Raw genomic sequence first — 21236 nt, forward strand, 5'->3', positions numbered from 1 at the left:
AGATCCGTGTTCCTGCTTTGTAGGAACACAGGATCACAACCTTCCCTTCTCACAGAACGGCAATCTGCAATGTTTACATAGGCAGACTGCCGTTCTGCCTATGTTCCAAACGATCCACGGGTCCCAGTGGACATCACATCCGCCGGACCCACTGATTGGCTCCCGCTGTGGGTCGCAGGCGGAGCATGTGTGCACCACAGACCCGGAAGTGCAGGATCATGTACAGGTACGTGATCCTGCCCAGGGGAGCTGCTTTGCCACCAGCAAGCATTTAAGGTTTACATTGAAAACATGTTAGAGTACATTTCTTCAAATATTTAGAAGATATTTATTTTCTTAGACATGAACATGATAAAAAGCATTTATACTATACATTGTAAATTCATTCTGAAAGTAATTTAAAAAAAAGTCCAAAAATAGATCTCATTAGTATGGAAACACTCTGATTAATAGGTGAAAAAATTGAAATGTGTGAGATATTGTACATCTTCCATGCGCACAATCTCACTAAATTACATTTTCTCAAAATTTTCCCCTATTCCTTGGCAGTTGAAGGAACATCGGATGAACTGGACGTACCTGTAAGGAAACTCTTCAGAGACACAAGTTTTGCAAGCAAGCATAATTTAATGAGCATTAACTCTGTAAACTGGGCTCGAGTGATGGTCCAGATAGCCCATTTCATCTATGGGTACTTCCGATGTACTCCAGCATCACAGGAAGACACACTGCCCCCTGTGGAGATAGTTGTACCAACAGGCGGAGCCGGGAATATTACAGGTATGAGATGGGTAATATGATGCTGCCACAAGCAACAGTTTACCGTAGAATAAATCTTCAGCTTCAGTTATTTTCAGCTTTTAAAAGTTAGAATCCTGTCTGCGAGCATAGGAACCACAAATCACTTGCCAGTACCATTTTTGTCCATCAAAGCTTCTTTTGTTTTTGACCATTTTTAAGGTGGAAATAAGCTTGAAAAAAAAATCCCAGTAGGTAGAATTTTTTGGTAGAGGAGACTTTGTGTGTCTCTTTTGAAAAAAACAAAAACAAAACCTCTTTATGTGTTTGCTAGCAATTTTACTGTATGTACTCTGCCTGAGGTACATGTCCAGTGCAGTGTACACTACTGAAACTTCAGCTTGCATGCATGGGAATCACAGCAACACAACCCAAGTAAGAAGGTATCAGCCCAGAAGAAGAACTAGAGAATATGGAATGGGCAGTGATGGCGAGCACAAACCTGTCACCACTAGAGGAGGATAACATTTTCCAAAATGTGCAAGTATGCCAAATACACTCCTGGGGCCTCTGGGTGGCTCAGTTCAGCTCCAAGTTTGCAATTCATTTTCTTCAAAGTGCGACTTTCCAGACTTCAAGGATACGTGTAAAGGGGAGTGCAGTGGAGATACCTAAGTTCCTTGAGCCGCCACTACAAGTGTAATTTGGGCAATAATTTTGATAAAACCCTTAAAGAGGAATTAAACCCTTATATCCTTTACAGCCAAGGAACCTGCTGTCTTAGCCTCTGTTTAATCAGTAGTTGCCATTGTGCTGCACATGTGAGCAGGTATGAAACCAGCTATTTGATGGCGTGACAGTTCAGTTGAGAGCACTGGCAACTGTGACACTCATTACATTCTTGGCATGCCTTGAAAGTAGTTTTGAGAAACAGTTAAATTGATGGGTTTTGTTCTGCTTTAACCCTTTCACTGCCAGGCCCTGTGTTCCATTTTTACACTCAGGTGGCCAGACCATTTTTGCAATTTCTCCTTTGCTTTTTTATTTTTCACTTATAGCTTTCAGAGTTTGTAAAAGACCCCCCCCCCCAACCATATATTTTCTGAAAGCACATGACCAGTAGAATAAAAAGAAGGTGCTACTGATTTTTAAGGATATTTGCGCAAATGTTTATCAAAACAATATTTTTGCTAAAAAAACACAAAAATCACGATTAGCAGATACCGTATTTGTCGGCGTATAGCACGCACTTTTTTCCCCTTAAAATCAGGGGAAAATCATTGGTGCGTGTAAAGCCCCATACACAGGATAGGACTTTGTACAAACATTCCTGTGGATTTTTGTACAAAGGGCGTTGGCCATAAGTGTGTATTGCATACAGACGGCAGGACTTTTGCAGCCAACTTTCACCAAATCACGTGGTTTTTCAGCTCTTTACCACCACCCTTTGGTCAACTTCTGTATTGTTGTCTGATATTGTGGCAATCTCGTCACTTTTATCGATGAGATTGACACCTTGTGAGCCGGGTTCACACTGGTGCGGGGATCCGACTTAGATCCCCGCCAATGCCAGGCACTGTGTTTGATATGAATCTTGAGGGGGGAACTCCACGACAAATTTTAAATAAAAAACTGGCATGGGTTCCCCTCCAAGAACATACCAGGCCCTTAGGTCTGGTATGGATTTTAAGGGGAACCCCTACGCCGAAAAAATGGCGTGGGGGTCCCCCCAAAATCCATACCAGACCCTTCTCCGAGCACGCAGCCCGGCCGGTCAGGAAAGGGGGTGGGGACGAGCGAGCGCCCCCGTCCCCTCCTAAGCTGTACCAGGCCGCATGCCCTCAACATGGGGGATGGGTGCTTTGGGGGAGGGGTGCACCCTGCGGCCCCCACCCCAAAGCACCTTGTCCCCATGTTGATGAGGACAAGGGCCTCTTCCCGACAACCCTGGCCGTTAGACCCCGTGGTGTTTGCGCAAATGTTTATCAAAAGAATATATTCACAAAAAATACACTAAAAACATTATTAGCAGATAAAAACACAGCCAATTTTACAAAATTCCTGTTAAATCCCTACTAAACATAAAACCTTAACCTGTATGGAGTTAATAAATTACAAAACATTTTCATTTTTACATTGCGCCTTTTTGCAAAATGGTGAAAATCGAACGTACGCAAAAATGTAAATATCCAAATTTCTCTAAAAATCTGTAGGCTTTCATTTTACCCTTACAGCTTTCAGAATTTGTGAAAGACCCCCCATACCATATATTCTCTGAAAGCATATGACCTCTAGAATAAAAAGAAGGTGATACTGATTTCTTAGGCCCCGCGGTATTTGCGCAAATGTTTGTCATACAATATTGTACCTAAAAATACACTAAAAGCATTATTAGCAGATAAAAACACACAATTTTACAAAATTCCTGCTAAATTCCTGCTAAATATAAAAGCTTATCCTGTGTTTAGTTAATAAATAACAAATATTTGTAAATTTTAATTTGCGCCTATTTGCTAAATAGTGAAAATTGAATGTACCCAAAAATTTCTCAAAAAATCTGGAGGTTTTCATTTTTCACTTACAGCTTTCAGAGTTTGTAAAAGACCCCCCCAACCATATATTTTCTGAAATCATATGACCTCTGGAATAAAAATAAGGTGCTACTAATTTTTTAGACCCCGCTGTATTTGCGCAAATGTTTATCAAAACAATATTTTTGCTAATAATACACTAAAATCATAAATAGTGGATTCATACATGGCAAAATGTACAACATTTCTGCTTAATTCCTAGTAAATATAAAAGTTAAAACTGTATTGAGTTAATAAAAAACAAATATTTGTACATATCAAATTGCACTTTTTTGTGAAATGGTGAAAACTGAAGGTACGCAAAACTGTAAATAAAAACAATTTACTCTAAAAATCCGCAGGTTACCATTTTTCACATTTCACATTTTTCACATAAAAAAGTGCTACTGATTTTTTGGGCCCCGCAATAATTGAGCAAATGTTCATCATATCGCTATTTTCACTAAAAATACACTAAAATCATTAATAATGCACATAAACACTACATAACTCACAACATTTCTGCTAAATTGCTACTAAAGCATCTTTCACATGTGGCATACTAAGGTGTACACCCTTGGAGGGCCATGTTTACCCACACAGGGATGCACAGGTATTCCAAGCATCCCTGTACAGGCAATCCCATTTATGTCAATTAGGATGCAACGGCTGCACAGGCTTAGCTGCTGTTCCCAATCTGACATCTACATGACCCCGATCGCAGACAGTGTGAGCTCAGAGACATGCATACGGACCTACATGGATGTAAAATTGGGAGCAACGGCTCTGTTTGTGCAGTTGCTACATTCCAAATGACATCAATGGGACGGCCTGCACAGAGATGCACGGAACACCTGTGCGGTGTATACCCTGTGTAAACAAGGCATTAGGCCCTTTTCACACAAGCAGACCGATCGGGTCTGCCTGTCCGTTTTTCAGATCCCCCTGCAGGGTACCGGACTCATACATAATTAGAGCCTGAGGCTCTAATTGGCTTGAAAAAAGGTTGGGCTTGGGGCGCAGAGCATTGCACCCCGAACCCACCCACTTGTGACAATAGTGAATTTATATTTGCTATTGTCTTCCAGCTTCTCCTCCTGGCCAATCAGGACAGATCGGATTGGCCAGGCCAAGGAAGCTGTGGAGGGGGGTGGGGAGGTGGGGGGGCGTCACTGTGGAGGGGTGTGTGCGGGTGGACCTGGGGGGTTTTACTATGTTTGTGGGGTTTTTTTTCTTATTTACTTCTTACATTTTTTACAGTTATTTTTTGTTTTTATTTTTTTAAATTATTATTATATTTTTTGGGGTGGGGGGTGGGGGGGTCGGGATAGGGAAAAAGCCCTTCAAGCTGTGCAAACAAGCTAGCAGTACTTCTAATCCTGGACTTGTCCATAGGCACCATGTAGCTAGGAAGCCTTTCAATGTGGGGACGTCCCCTTCAGGGGGAAGCATAGGGAGACGTCTCCCTGGGATAAAACAGATTGTATTCCATCCTAGGAGTCATGATGGATCTGTGCACATAGACCTGGGTATATATTGTTCTCCGACCAGCCTGGAACAGGACTTTTCACCAGTAGGAACTGTGGTGTGGCAATGTGCTTTAGTTCCTCCCTAGTAGTATATAATAGTTTCTTCTGGTCCAGCATTATTAGCATTTACAGGACATGCATAGTTGCCAATAGTCCCGAATTTCCCGGGACATTCACGGGATTTAGACCCTTTTCCAGATATTAGGGTTTCCCTGCAAATCAGTGGCGTCTCCAGCTTTCAAATTTAGGGGGGGCACATGGGGGGACAGGGACAAAAGTAGGGGGGCAACTATAAAATGCATATATATATATATATATATATATATATATCCTGGGGCCCTTTACTACGACCCCACAACGGGTCCTTTCACATGTTCTGCAGTGAGCTCCCTTCCTACTGTATTGGGGTCCCCCAGGGTGGCAGAAAACAAGAGATATATGTCACCAGCATATCAAGAGAAATATAAGGATCCAAAGCAGTGGGAGAACTATCAGGGTTGCAAAGGTTATCTTGCCTCCGGGCCCTGGTGTTCTGCCACTGTGGGGTTCCCCAGCCTCCTCTTGCTGTCCTGCCCCTGCTATTGACAGCTCTGGTCTGGCATCTCTTGGAATTTACAGGCTGGTCCTCCTGTCCTAAGGACGGGAGAAATCAGTCTGTTTTTTCAGTAACTGAAAGTCCTGGTGGAGTCCTTCCTGTAACTCGCTGGCTCGAGCAGATCAGGCGGCCGTGGTTGTGTGAACGCTCGCATTATGCAGTGTCAGCGAGCAGGGGAGGGGGGAGGAATCACCCGCAGGAGCTGACTGGGGACTCTCTCCCTCTTAGACATTGATTTTTTGTAAAAAAAAGAATAAAAAAAAAAAAAAAAAATCTTTTTTGGGGGGGGGCACATGGTGGGGCACAGCATAATGTTGGGGGGGTCAGGGCCCCCTCTGGCCCCCCCTAGGGTCGCCATTGCTGCAAATGTCCCGGGAAATCCCTTTTTTCACGATTTTTTTTTTTTTTGGTAGAGGTCCTCGGCCGGCGGAGATAATGTCCCCGCCGGCTGCCATTTTCCAGAAGACCGTTCCTGTCAAAATCAGTGCCGCTGCGCTCTGTGTTTGAGCCGAGCTTAGCATGAATAGGCAGCGGTGGGTGTCCTGTGATTGGCCGAGCGACCTGCTCGGCCAATCACAGGACACCCACCTCTGCCCATTCATGCTAAGCTCGGCTCAAACACAGAGCGCAGCGGCATGTGCGGGACAGAGGAGGACGTGATTGGAGGAGCGGCTCACATGTGGATGCAGGGCTGGACTGTGTCTGTGAGTAATCGCGCCAGCCCTGCATGTTCCCGCAGTGTCCTATAGCGCTGTGTGTCTCTCATCTGCTCTGTTAGGCGCCCCCCTCTCCTCTCTGTCAGCCACCCCCCCTCTCCTCTCTGTCAGCCACCCTCCCTCTCCTCTCTGTCAGCCGCCCCCTCTCTCCTCTCTGTCAGCCGTCCCCCCTCTCCTCTCTGTCAGCCACCCCCTCTCTCCTCTCTGTCAGCCGTCCCCCCTCTCCTCTCTGTCAGCCGTCCCCCCTCTCCTCTCTGTCAGCCGCCCCCCCTCTCCTCTCTGTCAGCCGCCCCCCCTCTCCTCTCTGTCAGCCGCCCCCCCTCTCCTCTCTGTCAGCCGCCCCCCCTCTCCTCTCTGTCAGCCGCCCCCTCTCCTCTCTGTCAGCGGTCCCCCCCCTCCTCTCTGTCAGCCGCCTCCCCTCTCCTCTCTGTCAGCCGTGCCCCCCCCTCCTCTCTGTCAGCTGCCCCCCCTCTCCTCTCTATCAGCCGTCCCCCCCTCCAGCCGCCCCCCCTCCTCTCTGTCAGCCGTCCCCCCTCTCCTCTCTGTCAGCCGCCCCCCCTCTCCTCTCTGTCAGCTGTTCCCCCTCTCCTCTCTGTCCGCCACCCCCCCTCCAGCCGCCCCCTCCTCTCTGTCAGCCGCCCCCTCTCCTCTCTGTCAGCCGCCCCCCCTCCAGCCGCCCCCCCTCTCCTCTCTGTCAGCCGCCCCCCCTTCTCCTCTCTGTCAGCCGCCCCACCTTCTCCTCTCTGTGTGCCGCCCCCCTCCAGCCGCCCCCTCTCCTCTCTGTCAGCCGCCCCCCCCCTCCAGCCGCCCCCTCCTCTCTGTCAGTCGCCCCCCCTCCTCTCTGTCAGTCGCCCCCTCTCCTCTCTGTCAGCCGCCACCCCTCTCCTCTCTGTCAGCCGCCCCCCCTCCAGCCGCCCCCCCCTCTCCTCTCTATCAGCTTCCCCCCCTCTCCTCTCTGTCAGCCGCCCCCCTCCAGCAGCCCCCCCTCTCCTCTCTGTCAGCCGCCCCCCTCCGCTCTGTGTGCCGCCCCCCCTCCAGCCGTCCTCCTCCTCTCTGTCTACACGGAGCTCCTGTGTCGCCGCCAACCCTTCGCCCCGCCCCGCCTACCCCCCCCACCCCACTTCGCTCCCACCACCCCCGCCCCACTCCGCCCCATTCTATTGTAACCACGCAGCCGGCGGAGACCTACTAGGAAACCTGTTGTAAGGGAGGGCCCCGCTGGGGAAACCTGATGTAAGGGGGGCTCCAACTGGGGAAACCTGATGTAAGGGGGGGGCACCGCTGGGGAAACCTGATGCAGGGGGGGCACCGCTGGGGGCACCTGATGCAAGGACGGACTCTGCTGGGGGCACCTGATGCAAGGACGGACTCTGCTGGGGGCACCTGATGTAAGGACAGACTCTGCTGGGGGCACCTGATGCAAGGACGAACTCTGCTGGGGGCACCTGATGCAAGGACGGACTCTGCTGGGGGCACCTGATGCAAGGACGGACTCTGCTGGGGGCACCTGATACAAGGACGGACGGCTGGTGGCAAGCGACGTAGCAGGTGACACGCTCAGGGATCCCACTGATTCGGCATTATGGTGAGTTGAATGATTTCATTTTATATTACAATGTAATAGTAGAAATAATGAACTTCAATTGTTAACAACCATAGTGTCGGGATGACTGAAGTGCTAACACCAGGTGTTTGGAGTATCTTTATCTGCTGATTGTTAAACTTTCTGGAATACTCATATTTCTATTGTTGTGTAGGATCTGGGGCTGCTGTCCCTCCATCCCTCCCTCTCCCTCCATCCCTCTCCCTCCATCCCTTGTTCATCTCAGACGCTAAGCACACCCCCTATGAGCCATGCCCATTTAAGACACGCCCACTATTTTGCATAAACCACGCCCATTTTTCAACGCGACGCGCTCTGCACACCGCATTTTTACTTTTACCCTATGCCACACCTACAAACGCATGCCACGCCCCCTAATTATAAGACTCCGCCTACAGCCAAAAAAGTGTCCCTAAATTTTTTTTTACAATGTTGGCAACTATGGACATGTGGCTGAGACTTTCTCTCTCTCCACTTCCTAAATTTGGGGTTTCCAAGCCAACAACCAGGGGCAGGAAGTGCATTCATAATACAATTGCAGGCATTTACAAATTTGGACAGTAAAGGGCAGCATATCCTGACACGTGTATTACAAAAATTGTTTCAATTTGTCAAATATGAAGCCACCATTATCCTACATGGCTAACTTTTCACCGAATGTTCTTTAGTAAAGTCAAACATTTTTCTGGGGAGCCTGATGTGGACTTTGTTCATGGAGGACTACTGTTGGATATAGCCCTGGGGAATCAGAGGGACCAAGGATGGCTGGAAGAAACTGCAGGTTGAATTGGAGGGCCTGGGTTCAGATTAGGCCAAGCTGGGTTGCTTACAGGGAGTCTCAGAGAGGTGATGTCTGGAGGTTTTTGCTTGGGAACCACAGGAACACTGATGGGCCTCCTACTAAGGAGTGTCCATGGATTGCCCATGCTGCTAAGAAATAAATTAGACTTCATGTGGTCCTGTCACATTATAGTCTCACCCCTGATACTGGTCCTCACCTATTTTCTTAGTGAGAAGATCTTTTAGTTTTATCTGATTGTTACCTGAGATAGGCAGAACTATTATACAGACTTGCCTTTTTCTGTTCTGTTTCCTCTCACAGCGGGCTGCATTGCTCAGAAGATGGGGCTACCCATCCAGCTGGTTGCTGCTGTAAATAAAAATGATATCATTCACAGAGCCATTCAACATGGAGACTTCTCATTAGGAGATACAGAGAAGACCTTGGCTTCTGCAATGGATATCCAGGTATTAAATGTTATACAGCTGACATTTATCTACACTTCCATAACACTTACCGGTCTCTACCCCACCTCACCCTGTGATTTGACAGTAAAAGGAGAAGCAGCAGTTACTTTTTATATACTTATCCCCAATGTTGTAATAAAACTTGGCAGGCTGCCTGGATTTTTTTTTTTTTTTTTAGATGTGAGAACTCTCTGCACTTGTTAGAAAGAATCCTGAAATGTTGTTTTGAAGATCGGGAAGGGAGAAGAATCGCAATTTCGATTCTTAATGATTAATCGTGCAGCTCTACTATAATGACACCCTTGCAGACAGCTCAAAGATCATTGGTGTCATGCTACTGACTCTGCCAAGTGGTGGTGGACCTGGAGCTATGAAGCAGAGGCGTAGCTACAACCTTCAGGGCCCTTGTGCAAGAAACCATGAAGGGCCCCCTTGACCTCTGATCCCAAGGTCCTTCCCACCGATCTTGGGGCCCTTCCCACTGATCTCTGGAGTCTTTACTCCCTTAGCAGGGCCCTTCATTATGGTCCCACAGTGGGACCCCTTCACATGTTCTGCAGCAGGCCTGCAGAGTTCCCCTTTACATCCAAACCTGCAGAGTTACCCTTTACATCTGAACTTGCAGTCTACAGAGCCCCCCTTACATCAGAGTCTGCAGAATTTAACTGTAAGGGGGAGCTCTGTGGACTCTAATGTACAGAAGAACTCTGATGTAAGGGGGGCCCTGACGTGAAGGGGAATGCTGTGGACTCTAATGTAAAGAGAAACTCTGACGTAAGGGGGTCTCTGCTCACCAAAGCCCCCTCCTTACATCAAAGTTCACAAAGCTCCCTTTACATCTGTGTACTCAAGGGCAGTGAGGGAGGGGGGACACCTCAGTCACCATGGCTGGTGGGCTCACTCACCCCAGGAAGGAAGGAGGCTCATACAGTCTGCATATTGCACAATGTAGTTGCAGCTGCCGGGCTTTCCTACCACCTACTCATCATTTCTGAACACAGCTCTGCCGGGGAATGGCATATTGGCAGGGCAGTGGGGACACACAGGAGGAGAGGGACAAGAGGAGTAGATCCAGCTCCGGGGGGGAGTTTGCCAGTGCTCAAGCTGGACAGACACTCTGCTTACCAACTGCAACAACAGCCACAGTGGCGGAACGCCAGGGCCTGGTCGCAAGTGCTATCTTTGCAACCCTGGTAGTTCCGCTACTGCTATGAAGGTACCATCAGAAGGGAGGACAATGAGGACAATCAGCCACAGCTCATGGAACTCCTAACAACCTCTGCAGGAACCCTTGGCTGAGAATGGCTGACATAGACACTAATTATTCTGTAGTGCAAAGATAAGAACTAGGATGGCTAATTTCTTGTGATAACACAGGAAGTATGCACAGGACAGCCTTGAGCCTAGGTTCACATATGTGTGAAGCGGGAACCAGCACGATTACAGCACCGGTTTCCACATCGCATCTCTCCCGCAGGCAGTTTACACTGCCCTCTGCGAACCGGTGTGGGTGTCAATACATTGTTAATGACACCCCCAGATCAGTTCACAGATCGCAGTGCAAATTGTGAACTCACATAAAACAGATCGCATGAGTGAGAACACCCATGGGATCCAACTCTAGTGCAGGGGAAAAAGTCCCTGCACTATTTTCACGCAAATCCAGTGTGAGTTCAACTGCATGGCTGAACTCGCACCGCACACATCGCATGTGATCAGCACCTGCGGTGTGGGTGTGAATCACATGCGATGTCTGAGATCGCAAATATGTGAACTTAGGCTCAATATTGACAGGATCAAGTCATATTATCCAACAGATATAACAATACACTTTCATTGGTATATTTAACAGATAAAAAGGAGCAAATAAGAAAAGTTCAATGTTAAGGTTTTCGGTCACTTTTAGCTCCAGTTCACACTGTCCCATCACATGTGATTCGCACAAGAATTGCACCGCATTCCTGTGCAAATCAAATGCGATTCTGTACAGTGCGATTTGAGCCCATTCATTTTGAATAGCTGAAAAAAGGTGAGGACAGCTTTGTTTTGTACACACTTGAACTAGATCAAATGGGTGTTCATACCCATGAGATTCGGTTCAGGCAAACGCACTGCGTTTTGTGAGCTGCTTTTGGGGTGTCATTAGCTTTTGACACCTGCAGCAGATCTTCCAGGTATGGCACACATATACTTAGATTGGTCCAAGCAGGATCAATAGACAGTAACTACTAAGCACATACCTTGAATTAAAAAAATCTGGTCAGTGCTGACATCTAGTGGAGAAATAGCAGAATGCAATTCATATTTTGCACATACTGTAGGACGGTCTTGCTGCTAAAACTCTGATTAATCCTAAAGCAAAAGAAGCCAAATGCCTTTTGACTGACACTGTTCTAGTAAACGGAACAATAATTCATGTTTTACATTTGCAGGAGCCTTACAACATGGAAAGGATATTGTGGCTAATTGCTGATGGGGACAGTGGAAAAATTAAAGCCATGATGGAAGAATTCAACGCTAAGAAAGAGCTCAGATTACCAACAGAACTTCACAAAAAGGTAGATTACAGGCTTTTTAATTAGACTGCTTTGTTATTTAATTACTATGGATTCAGTTTCAGATATTGGGATTGATTTACTAAAGGCAACTAGACTGTGTACTTTGCAAGTGCAGTTGTGCTAGAGCTTAGTAAATGAGGTGAAGCTTCACTTTGCAAAGAATATACAATCACATGCAAGGAAAGTAAAAAAAAAAAAAAAAAAAAAAAAAAAAAAAGCATTTTTACTTGCACATATTTGGATGATAGAACTCGGCAGAACTTCCTCTCATTTAAGAAGCTCTGGAACAACTGCACAATCTCTTTTCCTTAGTAAATCAACCCCACTGGGTTGCCAACATTCTGTTTCTTAGCTTGTCTTGACTCTCAGGGGGTTATTTACATAAAAATGGGAGCGTGAATCTGGTGCACCTCTGCATAGAATCCAATCAGCTTCCAGATTTTATTGCTTGCGTTTATTTGAACAAGCTGATTAGCTGCTATGCACAGTGCACAGAGTCTTAGGTTCATTACACACTGTTGTGGGCTGTGTGGCCCCAGCAGGTCAGAAAGGGGGGGGGGATAAGCAAGTGCCCCCCCTCCTGAACCATACCAGGTCACATGCCCTCAACATGGGGGGGGTGCTTTGGGGCAGACAGGGCTCTGCGCCCCCCCCCCCCACCCAAAAGCACCTTGTCCCCTAGCTGATGGGGACAAAGGCCTCTTCCCGACAACCCTGGCCTGTGGTTGTTGGGGTCTGCGGGTGGGGGGGCTTTTCTGACCTGCCGGGCTGCATGCTCGGATAATTGTCTGGTATGGATTTTGGGGGGGACCCTACGCTGTTTTTTTTTGTGTGGGGTTCCCCTTAAAACCCATTCTAGACCTGAAGGGCCTGGTGTGGACTGGGGGGGGGGGGGGATACCCTACGCTGTTTTTAAAAATATTTTTCAATTGCTGGCATTCTTTTTTTTTTTTTCCATTCATCTGTCAGTGGGGAGGCCCGCTGACAGATGATGACTCATGGTGGTTGTTAAGGACGAGGGCGACCGGCTTCCCGGCCCGCTGCTTAACAACCAGCTATTTCGTCACACAGAATTCGGATTGGTCGATCATTTTTCAACCGATCCGAATTCTAATCGTTCTGAAAAGTTGGAATTCATTAGAAAATGAATAAATGAAACAAATTTTAACTAAAACAAAATGAATTCCGAAACCAAACTAAACGAATTCCATAGCAAAATGAAATTTGTAACATAACAAATCTATCTATCTAGGGAAGCTTTCATGGGGAATTAAATGGAGCAATTATTTAAGGCAGTATTAAACACAAAAGCAAACATTTATTATTTTAAGCTTACCAATTCTTAGATGTGATGGCTACATTCATTTTCTTTTTTAGGCTTTCCTTCCTTTATTTTTAGATGGTGATTCAGTCAGTAAATATGTTATTTTTCAACAAAACCTGCTGTCCTGCAAATGTAGCAGTTAGATGGTTGAGACAAATCATTTACCACTGACAGGGGTGCTTAATATGATCATTTTTTTTTTAATGTAAAAACCTTTATCCCAAAATGACCAAAGCCGTTGCTTATAAAGTGTTAGCTCCCCCCAGATTAACAATGCTGCTGTCCAAAGGTGCCCCCCTGTGCTCCTTCATCCAGAGTGGGGGTGGTGTAATACACCAGGTGAAAACAAAACGTCTAAAAAGAAAACTAATGCAGCCATCACATCTAAAGACTGGTAAGCTGCAATATATTACATTTTTGGTTTTGGGTTTAATACTGCTTTAAATCTGGACCCTATATTATGTAGAACAAACACCAAAAAGTGTTTTTTTCAGTAATGTAAGAAAAAAAGAGAAAAAAACTGCGCTAAGGTGTGTATAAGTGTTAGCTCAAATTAGTGAATCCAAGCTAATGACTGTGAAAAGCAGCAATTCAAAGCATATGACACCCATATAACAAATACAAATATAAAAACCTATGAATCGCGCTCGTGAATGGACATAAATCCTGACCTAAAACAATCAAAAATCATGTCATAAATATGATCTACAATAACCAATCTAGATCTATGTGATACACAAAATCAAAAATTGCAAATAAAAATGAAAATAAAATTAAGAAGGAAATGAATCAATAGATCCTAGAAATTCCCTATGATCACTAGTGAGATGATCTGTGATGACCAAACTGACGTCACCTCCAGACATGACGTCACCTCCAGACATGACGTCACCTCCAGACATTGCTCCTACTTCCAGCAGGACGGGTTTGTCCGAGTGTGTTCGGCCGACACAACGGACTTCAGGCTTGCATTTGAAGATATTTCTGTAAGCGTGTTTTTGTCTGTTCTTATCGAATAAATGTTAAAGGTTTTACACGATCAGAGTTTTCCATTTTTGTTACATGCCATCTATTTCCATCTGAGCCCATCTGTTTCATGAGAAGATCTGAGGTTTCAGCGGCAGACCAGCACGGGAGGTTTACCCTCTATCACAGCTGATATGCTCTCCATGATCCTCCGTAATAGGGGATCATGTCCTTCTGGTAAGGAGTAACCCCTTCCATACCGGTGGTGTTTTAGGTCATGATTCATGTCCATTCACTAGCGCGATTCATATGTTTTTTATATTTTCAGTAATATAGTTTGTTTCCCCTGGTGGATTCCTATTAAATGTATCCAAGACCAAATCTTTTCTTTTTTAGTTACATAGTTAGTAAGGTTGAAAAAAGACACAAGTCCATCCAGTTCAACCATAAAAAATAAATAAATAAAAAATATCATACAATCACATATACCCAATTCTATACCCACAGTTGATCCAGAGGAAGGCAAAAAACCCCCCAGAAAAGCAGGATCCAATTTTCTACAGCAGGGGAAAAAATTCCTTCCTGATCCCAGAGACGCAATTGGATTATCCCTGGATCAACTTTACCTGTAAATGTTATATTATGTATATTTAGGAAAGTATCCAGGCCTTTCTTAAAGCAATCTACTGAGCTAGCCAGAACCACCTCTGGAGGGAGTCTATTCCAGATTTTCACAGCTCTTACTTTGAAGAATCCTTTCTGTATTCGGACATGAAATCTCTTTTCCTCTAGACGTAAAGAGTGCCCCCTTGTCCTCTGTGTTGACCGTAAAATGAATAACTCAACACCAAGTTCACTATATGGACCACTTATATATTTGAACATGTTGATCATATCCCCCCCTTAATCTCCTCTTCTCAGGAGAGAATAAATTCAGTTCCTCTAATCTTTCCTCATAGATGAGCCCCTCCATGTCTCTTATCAGTTTGGTTGCCCTTCTCTGTACTTTCTCCAGTTCCCCGATATCCTTTTTGAGAACTGGTGCCCAAAACTGAACTGCATATTCCAGATGAAGTCTTACTAATGAACAGGTGCAAAATTATATCTCTCTCTCTAGAGTCCATACCTCTCTTAATACAAGAAAGGACTTTGCTCGCTTTGGAAACCGCAGCTTGGCATTGCATGTTATTATTGAGCTTATGATCTACCAAAACCCCCAGATCCTTCTCCACCATGGATCCCCCCCCAGTTGTTCTCCCCCTAGTATGTATGATACATACATATTCTTAGCCCCCAAATGCATAACTTTACACTTATCAACATTAACACAGTTGCCCAATTAAACAGTGCATTGAGGTCGGCTTGTAAATTGGAGACATCCTGTAAGGACGTTATTCCACTGCATAGTTTGGTGTCATCTGCAAAAACAGAAATGGTACTTTTAATCCTAGACCCTATATCATTATAAAGGTATAAAAAAGTAAGGGTCCCAACACTGAACCTTGGGGTACACCACTGATAACCTTAGACCATTCAGAGTAAGAATCATAACCACTACTCTCTGAATTCTGTCTTTTAGCCAGTTTTCTATCCATTTACAAACTGATATTTCCAAGCCTGTAGACTTTACACATGTGTGGGGAACTGTGTCAAACGCTTTTGCAAAATCCAAGTATACCACGTCCACAGCCACCCCTCTGTCCAAGGTTTTACTTACCTCCTCATAAAAAGAAATCAGGTTTGTTTGTTTTGGTTCTCATGTGGAAAGGTTAGATCCCCTCCAGTTTTTATTTTTTGTACCCACTTGGGAGATTCACCCTCTGTATTTGTCCTGGTGACCATTGTCAGTAGGATTGAATATAAGGGAAATCCAAAATTCTGAACCAAAACATAAGGGAAGCCCTGAAATGGTCGTGATGATGCCAAGGGACAGACCACCACTGGAGCATGGGGAAGTGCCATCTGCCGGGGGAAACGGAGGATAAGATAAAAAAAAATATGAAAAGATGAAGCGCTACCCCAAATTACACACACATGACGCTTCACTAACAATATAAACTATAAGTGCACAACAGTGACCCCTAGTGGGAGTAATAAATGTAACAGAACTTAGAAATAAATAAAACAAAGTCCATATGATAAGTGCAATCTTCTTGTGAACAGGTGCAATCCGTAAGGTATCCAACCGTGAATACATGGCAAATAAGTGACAAACACCAAGTGGACCCTCCACCAGTCACACTATGCGCTCACCTCCCAGAATGGCCCCCAATTAGGCCTAGTAGAACATTTCCCTCTTGGGGTCACAATCCAAGATGTCTTTTTGAGCCCCCATCGGTGGGCTCCAGCAAACGTGGTCTCTCATAGATGATGACAACATATGGGTAAAGAAGGAACTAACATAGTGTAGTACTGTAAACACAATTTATTTAAAAAACATGCAACTGTTCCACTCACATTTAAAAATGCACTAGCCCCGGTGCATACAGGTAATGAACTTAGGCATATACAGATCCATCCCTGGGGGTCACAGAATCATCCACAAGTCCTCGGCCCTGCTGACCTCCTGGGTGATCGTATGCTTCCTAGGACAACGCAATAACATCACAAGCCCCACCACTGACGCGTTTCATCACCGCACATGTGACTTTATCAAAGGGTAGACCTTTGATAAAGGATAAGGTAAGTTAAAGTGCTTCTACTTTCTCCTAGACTCAGAGGCTGACTGGCAACTTTTAGCCCAGGAGGCAAGTACAACCCATAGGCCCATTGTGCAGTAACTCGGGCCCTCTCTCGCTCTCCCTCTTCCCTGTCTCCTCCTGACTCCCATCCCAGGCTGAAGCTCTGCTCCAGGTACTCTCTGCTTACCAGGTGGACAGCGCATGCTAAATCGACTCTGGGTCCCCTAACTGGCCGTCCGGTTGGGGCTGGGGAGGAGAGCCTCCAGTGGGGCACGGAGCCAGCCTTTTCTTGGTTAATGGCATACACCATCTGTGCCGGGGGGGGGCGGCCTGCGCTCTGTCCTCGTCCTCATCCTGCACTTGGTAGGACACCAGCTGGGATGTTTTATTCTTCTTCACCAGGAAGCCTTGTCTGTGAAGGGAGTGGTCCAGCCTTTTTACGGAGCATCAGAGTGGCCTGGGGGGGCAGTTGCCCCCTGGCCCAGTCCACCCCTGCCTAGACTAAATGAGCAGAGAACCCTTAAAGTGCAAGTGCACCCCCCACTGCAAGGGAGGAATTTCACATATCCCAGAGTTGGGCTTTAAGGCTGGGTTTACACTATTGCGAATTGGATGGGGCTTTCGCCGCATCCAATTCGCATGTCAGGAGATTGTAACTGGTTCTCAATGGAGCGGGTTCACACATGTGCGATTTGCACAAGAGTCCTGTGGATCTTCTGTTCCGTTGCAGGTCCGAATTCAGCCAAAAATGCACACCGAAATCGGACCTGAACCGGTGAACAGGGACGTACCGGACCCCTGCTGTGAGCCGCTCCGTACGGCAGTGTGAACTCCGCTTTAAGCTAAAAAAAAAGAAAACATTCATTTTGAAACAAACGTGTTTGCTGCGACCAGTTGTTTTCCTTCACTGATATTTTGTATCATGTTCCAATCTTCCACAGCTGCAGGGAATGATGACATCCTGCTCGGTTAAGGATGAAGACATTATAAGGACGATTAAACGTTGCTGGGAGGAGAACCATTACCAGCTCTGCCCCCACTCTGCGGTTGGGGTGTCTTACCATTACCAACAAACCGACAGCAACCAGAACAAGTATTTTACATTTATAACATTCATAATGGTTATTATATGAATAAGGGAAGACAGCAGGTTGTAGGAATGTTTCAGCGATTCGTTCAGGTTTTCGCCCACACATTTAGATATTCCACACAATAAGGAGATCTTTCAGTAAGGCCTGGTTCACACTGATGCAGTGTGGGAACCGTAGCGATTCCTGTGCGGTTACCGCACCGCATCAGAATCGCAGGTAGTTCACACTGCGCTCTGCGATCTGCTGCAGGTAAGCTAATGACACCCGCAAATGTGAAGCGTGGAATAAGATGGAATTGAATCGCATGGTTCTGAACACCAATGCGACCAGGTTCCAGTGTGGACAAAAAAAAGGGCCCTGCACGATTTTGGTGCGAATTGAGCCATACATAATGTGTGGCATAATTTGCACTGCACTGAATTTGCATGTCAGTTGTACAGGTATCCCGTGCGATTCCTGCACAAATGACTAAACATGTGCACTGACAAAAAATTTGTTCGTTTTCGTTTCATTCGGTTTTTTTTGCTTTTTTCAGAAACTCGATAATTCGGAATTAGAAAATTAGAAAATTCGGATTTTCGAATTTCCGAATTTTCGATTTTAGAATTTTAGAAATTTCCGAATTTTCAAATTTCCGAATTTTCAAATTTCCGATTTTGACTTTTCGAATTTCCAGATTTTGAATTTTCGAATTTCCGGATTTTGAATTTTCGAATTTCCGGATTTAGAATTTTCAAATTCCGAATTTTCGAATTTACGAATTTCGGAACTTCCGAATTTCCGAACTTCCGAATTTCCGAATTTCTGAATTTCCGAATTTCTGAATTTCCGAATTTCTGAATTTCCGAATATCCGTAATTTCGACTTTCCGAATCCCGAATTTCCGAAATTTTCCAATTTCCGAATTTTCAAATTTCCCAATTTTCAAATTTCCGATTTTGACTTTTCGAATTTCCGGATTTTGAATTTTCGAATTTCCGGATTTAGAATTTTCAAATTCCGAATTTTCGAATTTACGAATTTACGAACTTCCGAATTTCCGAACTTCCGAATTTCCAAATTTCCGAATTTCCGAATTTCCGAATTTCTGAATTTCCGAATATCCGAAATTTCGACTTTCCGAATCCCGAATTTCCGAAATTTTCCAATTTCCGAATTTTCTAATTCCGATATTCCCGAATTTCCGAAATTTCGAATTTTCGAAAATTCGGAAATTTCTGAAATTAGGAAATTTTGGAAATTGAAAAATTTGGAAATTCTGAAATTTCGGAATTAACGAATTTGTCAAAATTTGTTAAACGAATTTGGAACTAAACGAATGACATGCGATGCAGCAGACCGCATTAATGTGAACCCAGTCTAACACTCTAGCACTATCCCACCTCTTCATGTGCAAGTGCAGCATTACAACTGTACGGGGCATTACAAAAAAAAAGAGCACCTGTAGAGAAAAGTAAAAAAGTATACCTTACACCTAGTCACAATCCCTCCAGCAAAATCAAGAGAATGTTGAGTATCCCAAATCTTTTGAGAAACTTCATTTTTTTAAAATAAAAAAAGCTTATTAGGCTTATTAATGTTAAAGCCAACGAATTAAAGTGGTGGTCCAGGGACAATGAAGTTGGGGCGGAAAGGGCTGGGTGATGCTGGACATCCTTCTGCCAGAAAAATGGTGTTGGCTCTGTCTGACTTGCTGCAGCTTCTAATGCACACTGTAAGAAGCTCACAGTATAAAATTCATTTAATCTCAGTACAGCAGAGGATCCTGTACAACTCCGCAAAGATTGCAATGAAATGAGCCTGCAGCTCCACCTGCTGTCTGGACGTATACTGTATATATATAATAAATGGGGGAGTAAACTTAATGTTAATCCCTTTACCTGCGCAAATATAAATGATTGTAATTGGTTTAGGCGCTGCTCGTTGTGAGGTTGAAACCCAATAAATGAAAAATTGGTAGTGAACCGCGCACCCTATTAATCAATACAACATAAACAATAGTGCGAAGAGCGCAATAACATAAATGACCACTAGAGGTCCCCAGTGAATTGGTTAGGCCCCTTTCACACTGGGGCGGGGGCGCTTTACCGTCGGTATTCAGCCGCTAGCGGCCGAGAAAGGGTTAAAAACCACCGCAAAGCGCCTCTGCAGAAGCGCTTTGCAGGCGGTATAGCCGCGCTGTCCCCTTGATTTCAATGGGCAGGAGCGGGGAAGGAGCGCTGAATACACCGCTCCTTCCCTGCTCCAAAGATGCTGCTGGCAGGACTTTTTTTCCCGCCCTGCCAGTGCACCGCCCCAGTGTGAAAGCCCTCGGGGATTTCACACTGGAGACAAAGCAGCGGCACTTTCGGGTCGGTTTGCAGGCGCTATTATTAGCACAATAGCGCCTGCAAACCACCCCAGTGTGAAAGGGCCCTTACGCAAATGTGAAATACAATTACATGAATATACTATAAAGTGCTAATAAACAAAGGTGCATAAGAATTGCCAACTAATGTTTCCAGTGGGTGACAAATATAATGTGCAGTGTCCAAAAAACTTAATAAAGTGTGAAAAGTCCAAAAAACTCTCATCAAATGGTTTCCAGTGGTGCATCTGATCTCATAGATCCAACAAACAAGTGACTCAAAGTCTTCCTTCACCAACACCGGTCACACAGCCTACTCACCAGATTTACATGACCCCCATTACAGGAGTCATATACAGCAGATGGGTACCAGGTTACTCCTGATGCTTGTCTCGGTAGATCAGCAGTGAAGATTCCAACATCAAATCGGGTCAACAGTCACCAGATCTCCAGCCATCAACGAGAGAGAGAGAGAGAGAAGAGGGGGGAGAGGGAGAAATATAGAGAGGGAGGGAGAGAGAGAAAAGGGGAGAGAGAGAGAGAGAAAGGGGGAGGGGAGAGAGAGAGAAGAGGGGGAGGGGAGAGAGAGGGGGAGAGGGAGGGAGAGAGAGAAGAGGGGGAGGGAGAAAGAGGGGGGAGAGGGAGAAATATAGAGAGGAGGGAGAAAGAGGGGGGAGAGGGAGAGGGAGAAATATAGAGAGGGGAAGAGAGAGAGAGGGCGAAAGGGAGAGAGAAGAGGGGAGAGAAGGGGGAGGGAGGGAGAGAGAGAGAAGAGGGGGAGAGAGAAAAGGGGGAGAGAGAGGGGGGGAGAGAGAGAGAAGGGGGGAGAGAGAAGGGGGAGAGAGAGAGGGAGAAAGAGGGGGGACAGGGAGAAATATAGAGAGGGGGAGAGAGAGAATGGGCAAGAGAGAGGGAGAAAGGGAGAGGGAGAAAGATAGAGATGGGAGAAAGATAGAGATGGGAGAGAGAGAGAGAGAGAGAGAGAGAGAGAGAGAGAGAGAGAGAGAGGAAGGGAGAGGGAGAGGGAGGAGAGAGGGGTGAGAGAGAGATTCTTTCAGTTTCTCATCCCTGCAAAACTAACAGACTGCTTCCTCTGTACAGAGCTCTGTGTTGTTTATCAACACAGAGCTCTGGGCTGTGATTGTACACAGCCGATCAGCATGTCCCAGCCATGAATCATTGGACTTGCTAAGAGGCTCTCACTGTGTACAAAACCAGTGTGTACACCACCCGCCTGCAGTACATTGCAGGCAGGCGATCAGGGAAGTGG

The 21236-nt window shown here is 45.6% G+C and overlaps 1 protein-coding gene across 1 annotated transcript in view; it reads left to right on the top strand.

Moving 5' to 3' along the window:
- The window catches only part of THNSL2 (threonine synthase like 2), a 41289-nt gene that overhangs the window by 16054 nt on the left and 3999 nt on the right, over positions 1 to 21236 (top strand). The window contains exons 5-8 of the mRNA XM_073610992.1: positions 550 to 780; positions 8854 to 8999; positions 11432 to 11557; positions 17470 to 17621. Coding sequence (XP_073467093.1) covers positions 550 to 780; positions 8854 to 8999; positions 11432 to 11557; positions 17470 to 17621 — 655 coding nt within the window. The remainder of the gene's footprint in view (positions 1 to 549; positions 781 to 8853; positions 9000 to 11431; positions 11558 to 17469; positions 17622 to 21236) is intronic.

The sequence above is a fragment of the Aquarana catesbeiana genome, linkage group LG01 (assembly GCF_042186555.1).
Source record: "Aquarana catesbeiana isolate 2022-GZ linkage group LG01, ASM4218655v1, whole genome shotgun sequence".
Taxonomy (NCBI): Eukaryota; Metazoa; Chordata; class Amphibia; order Anura; family Ranidae; genus Aquarana; species Aquarana catesbeiana.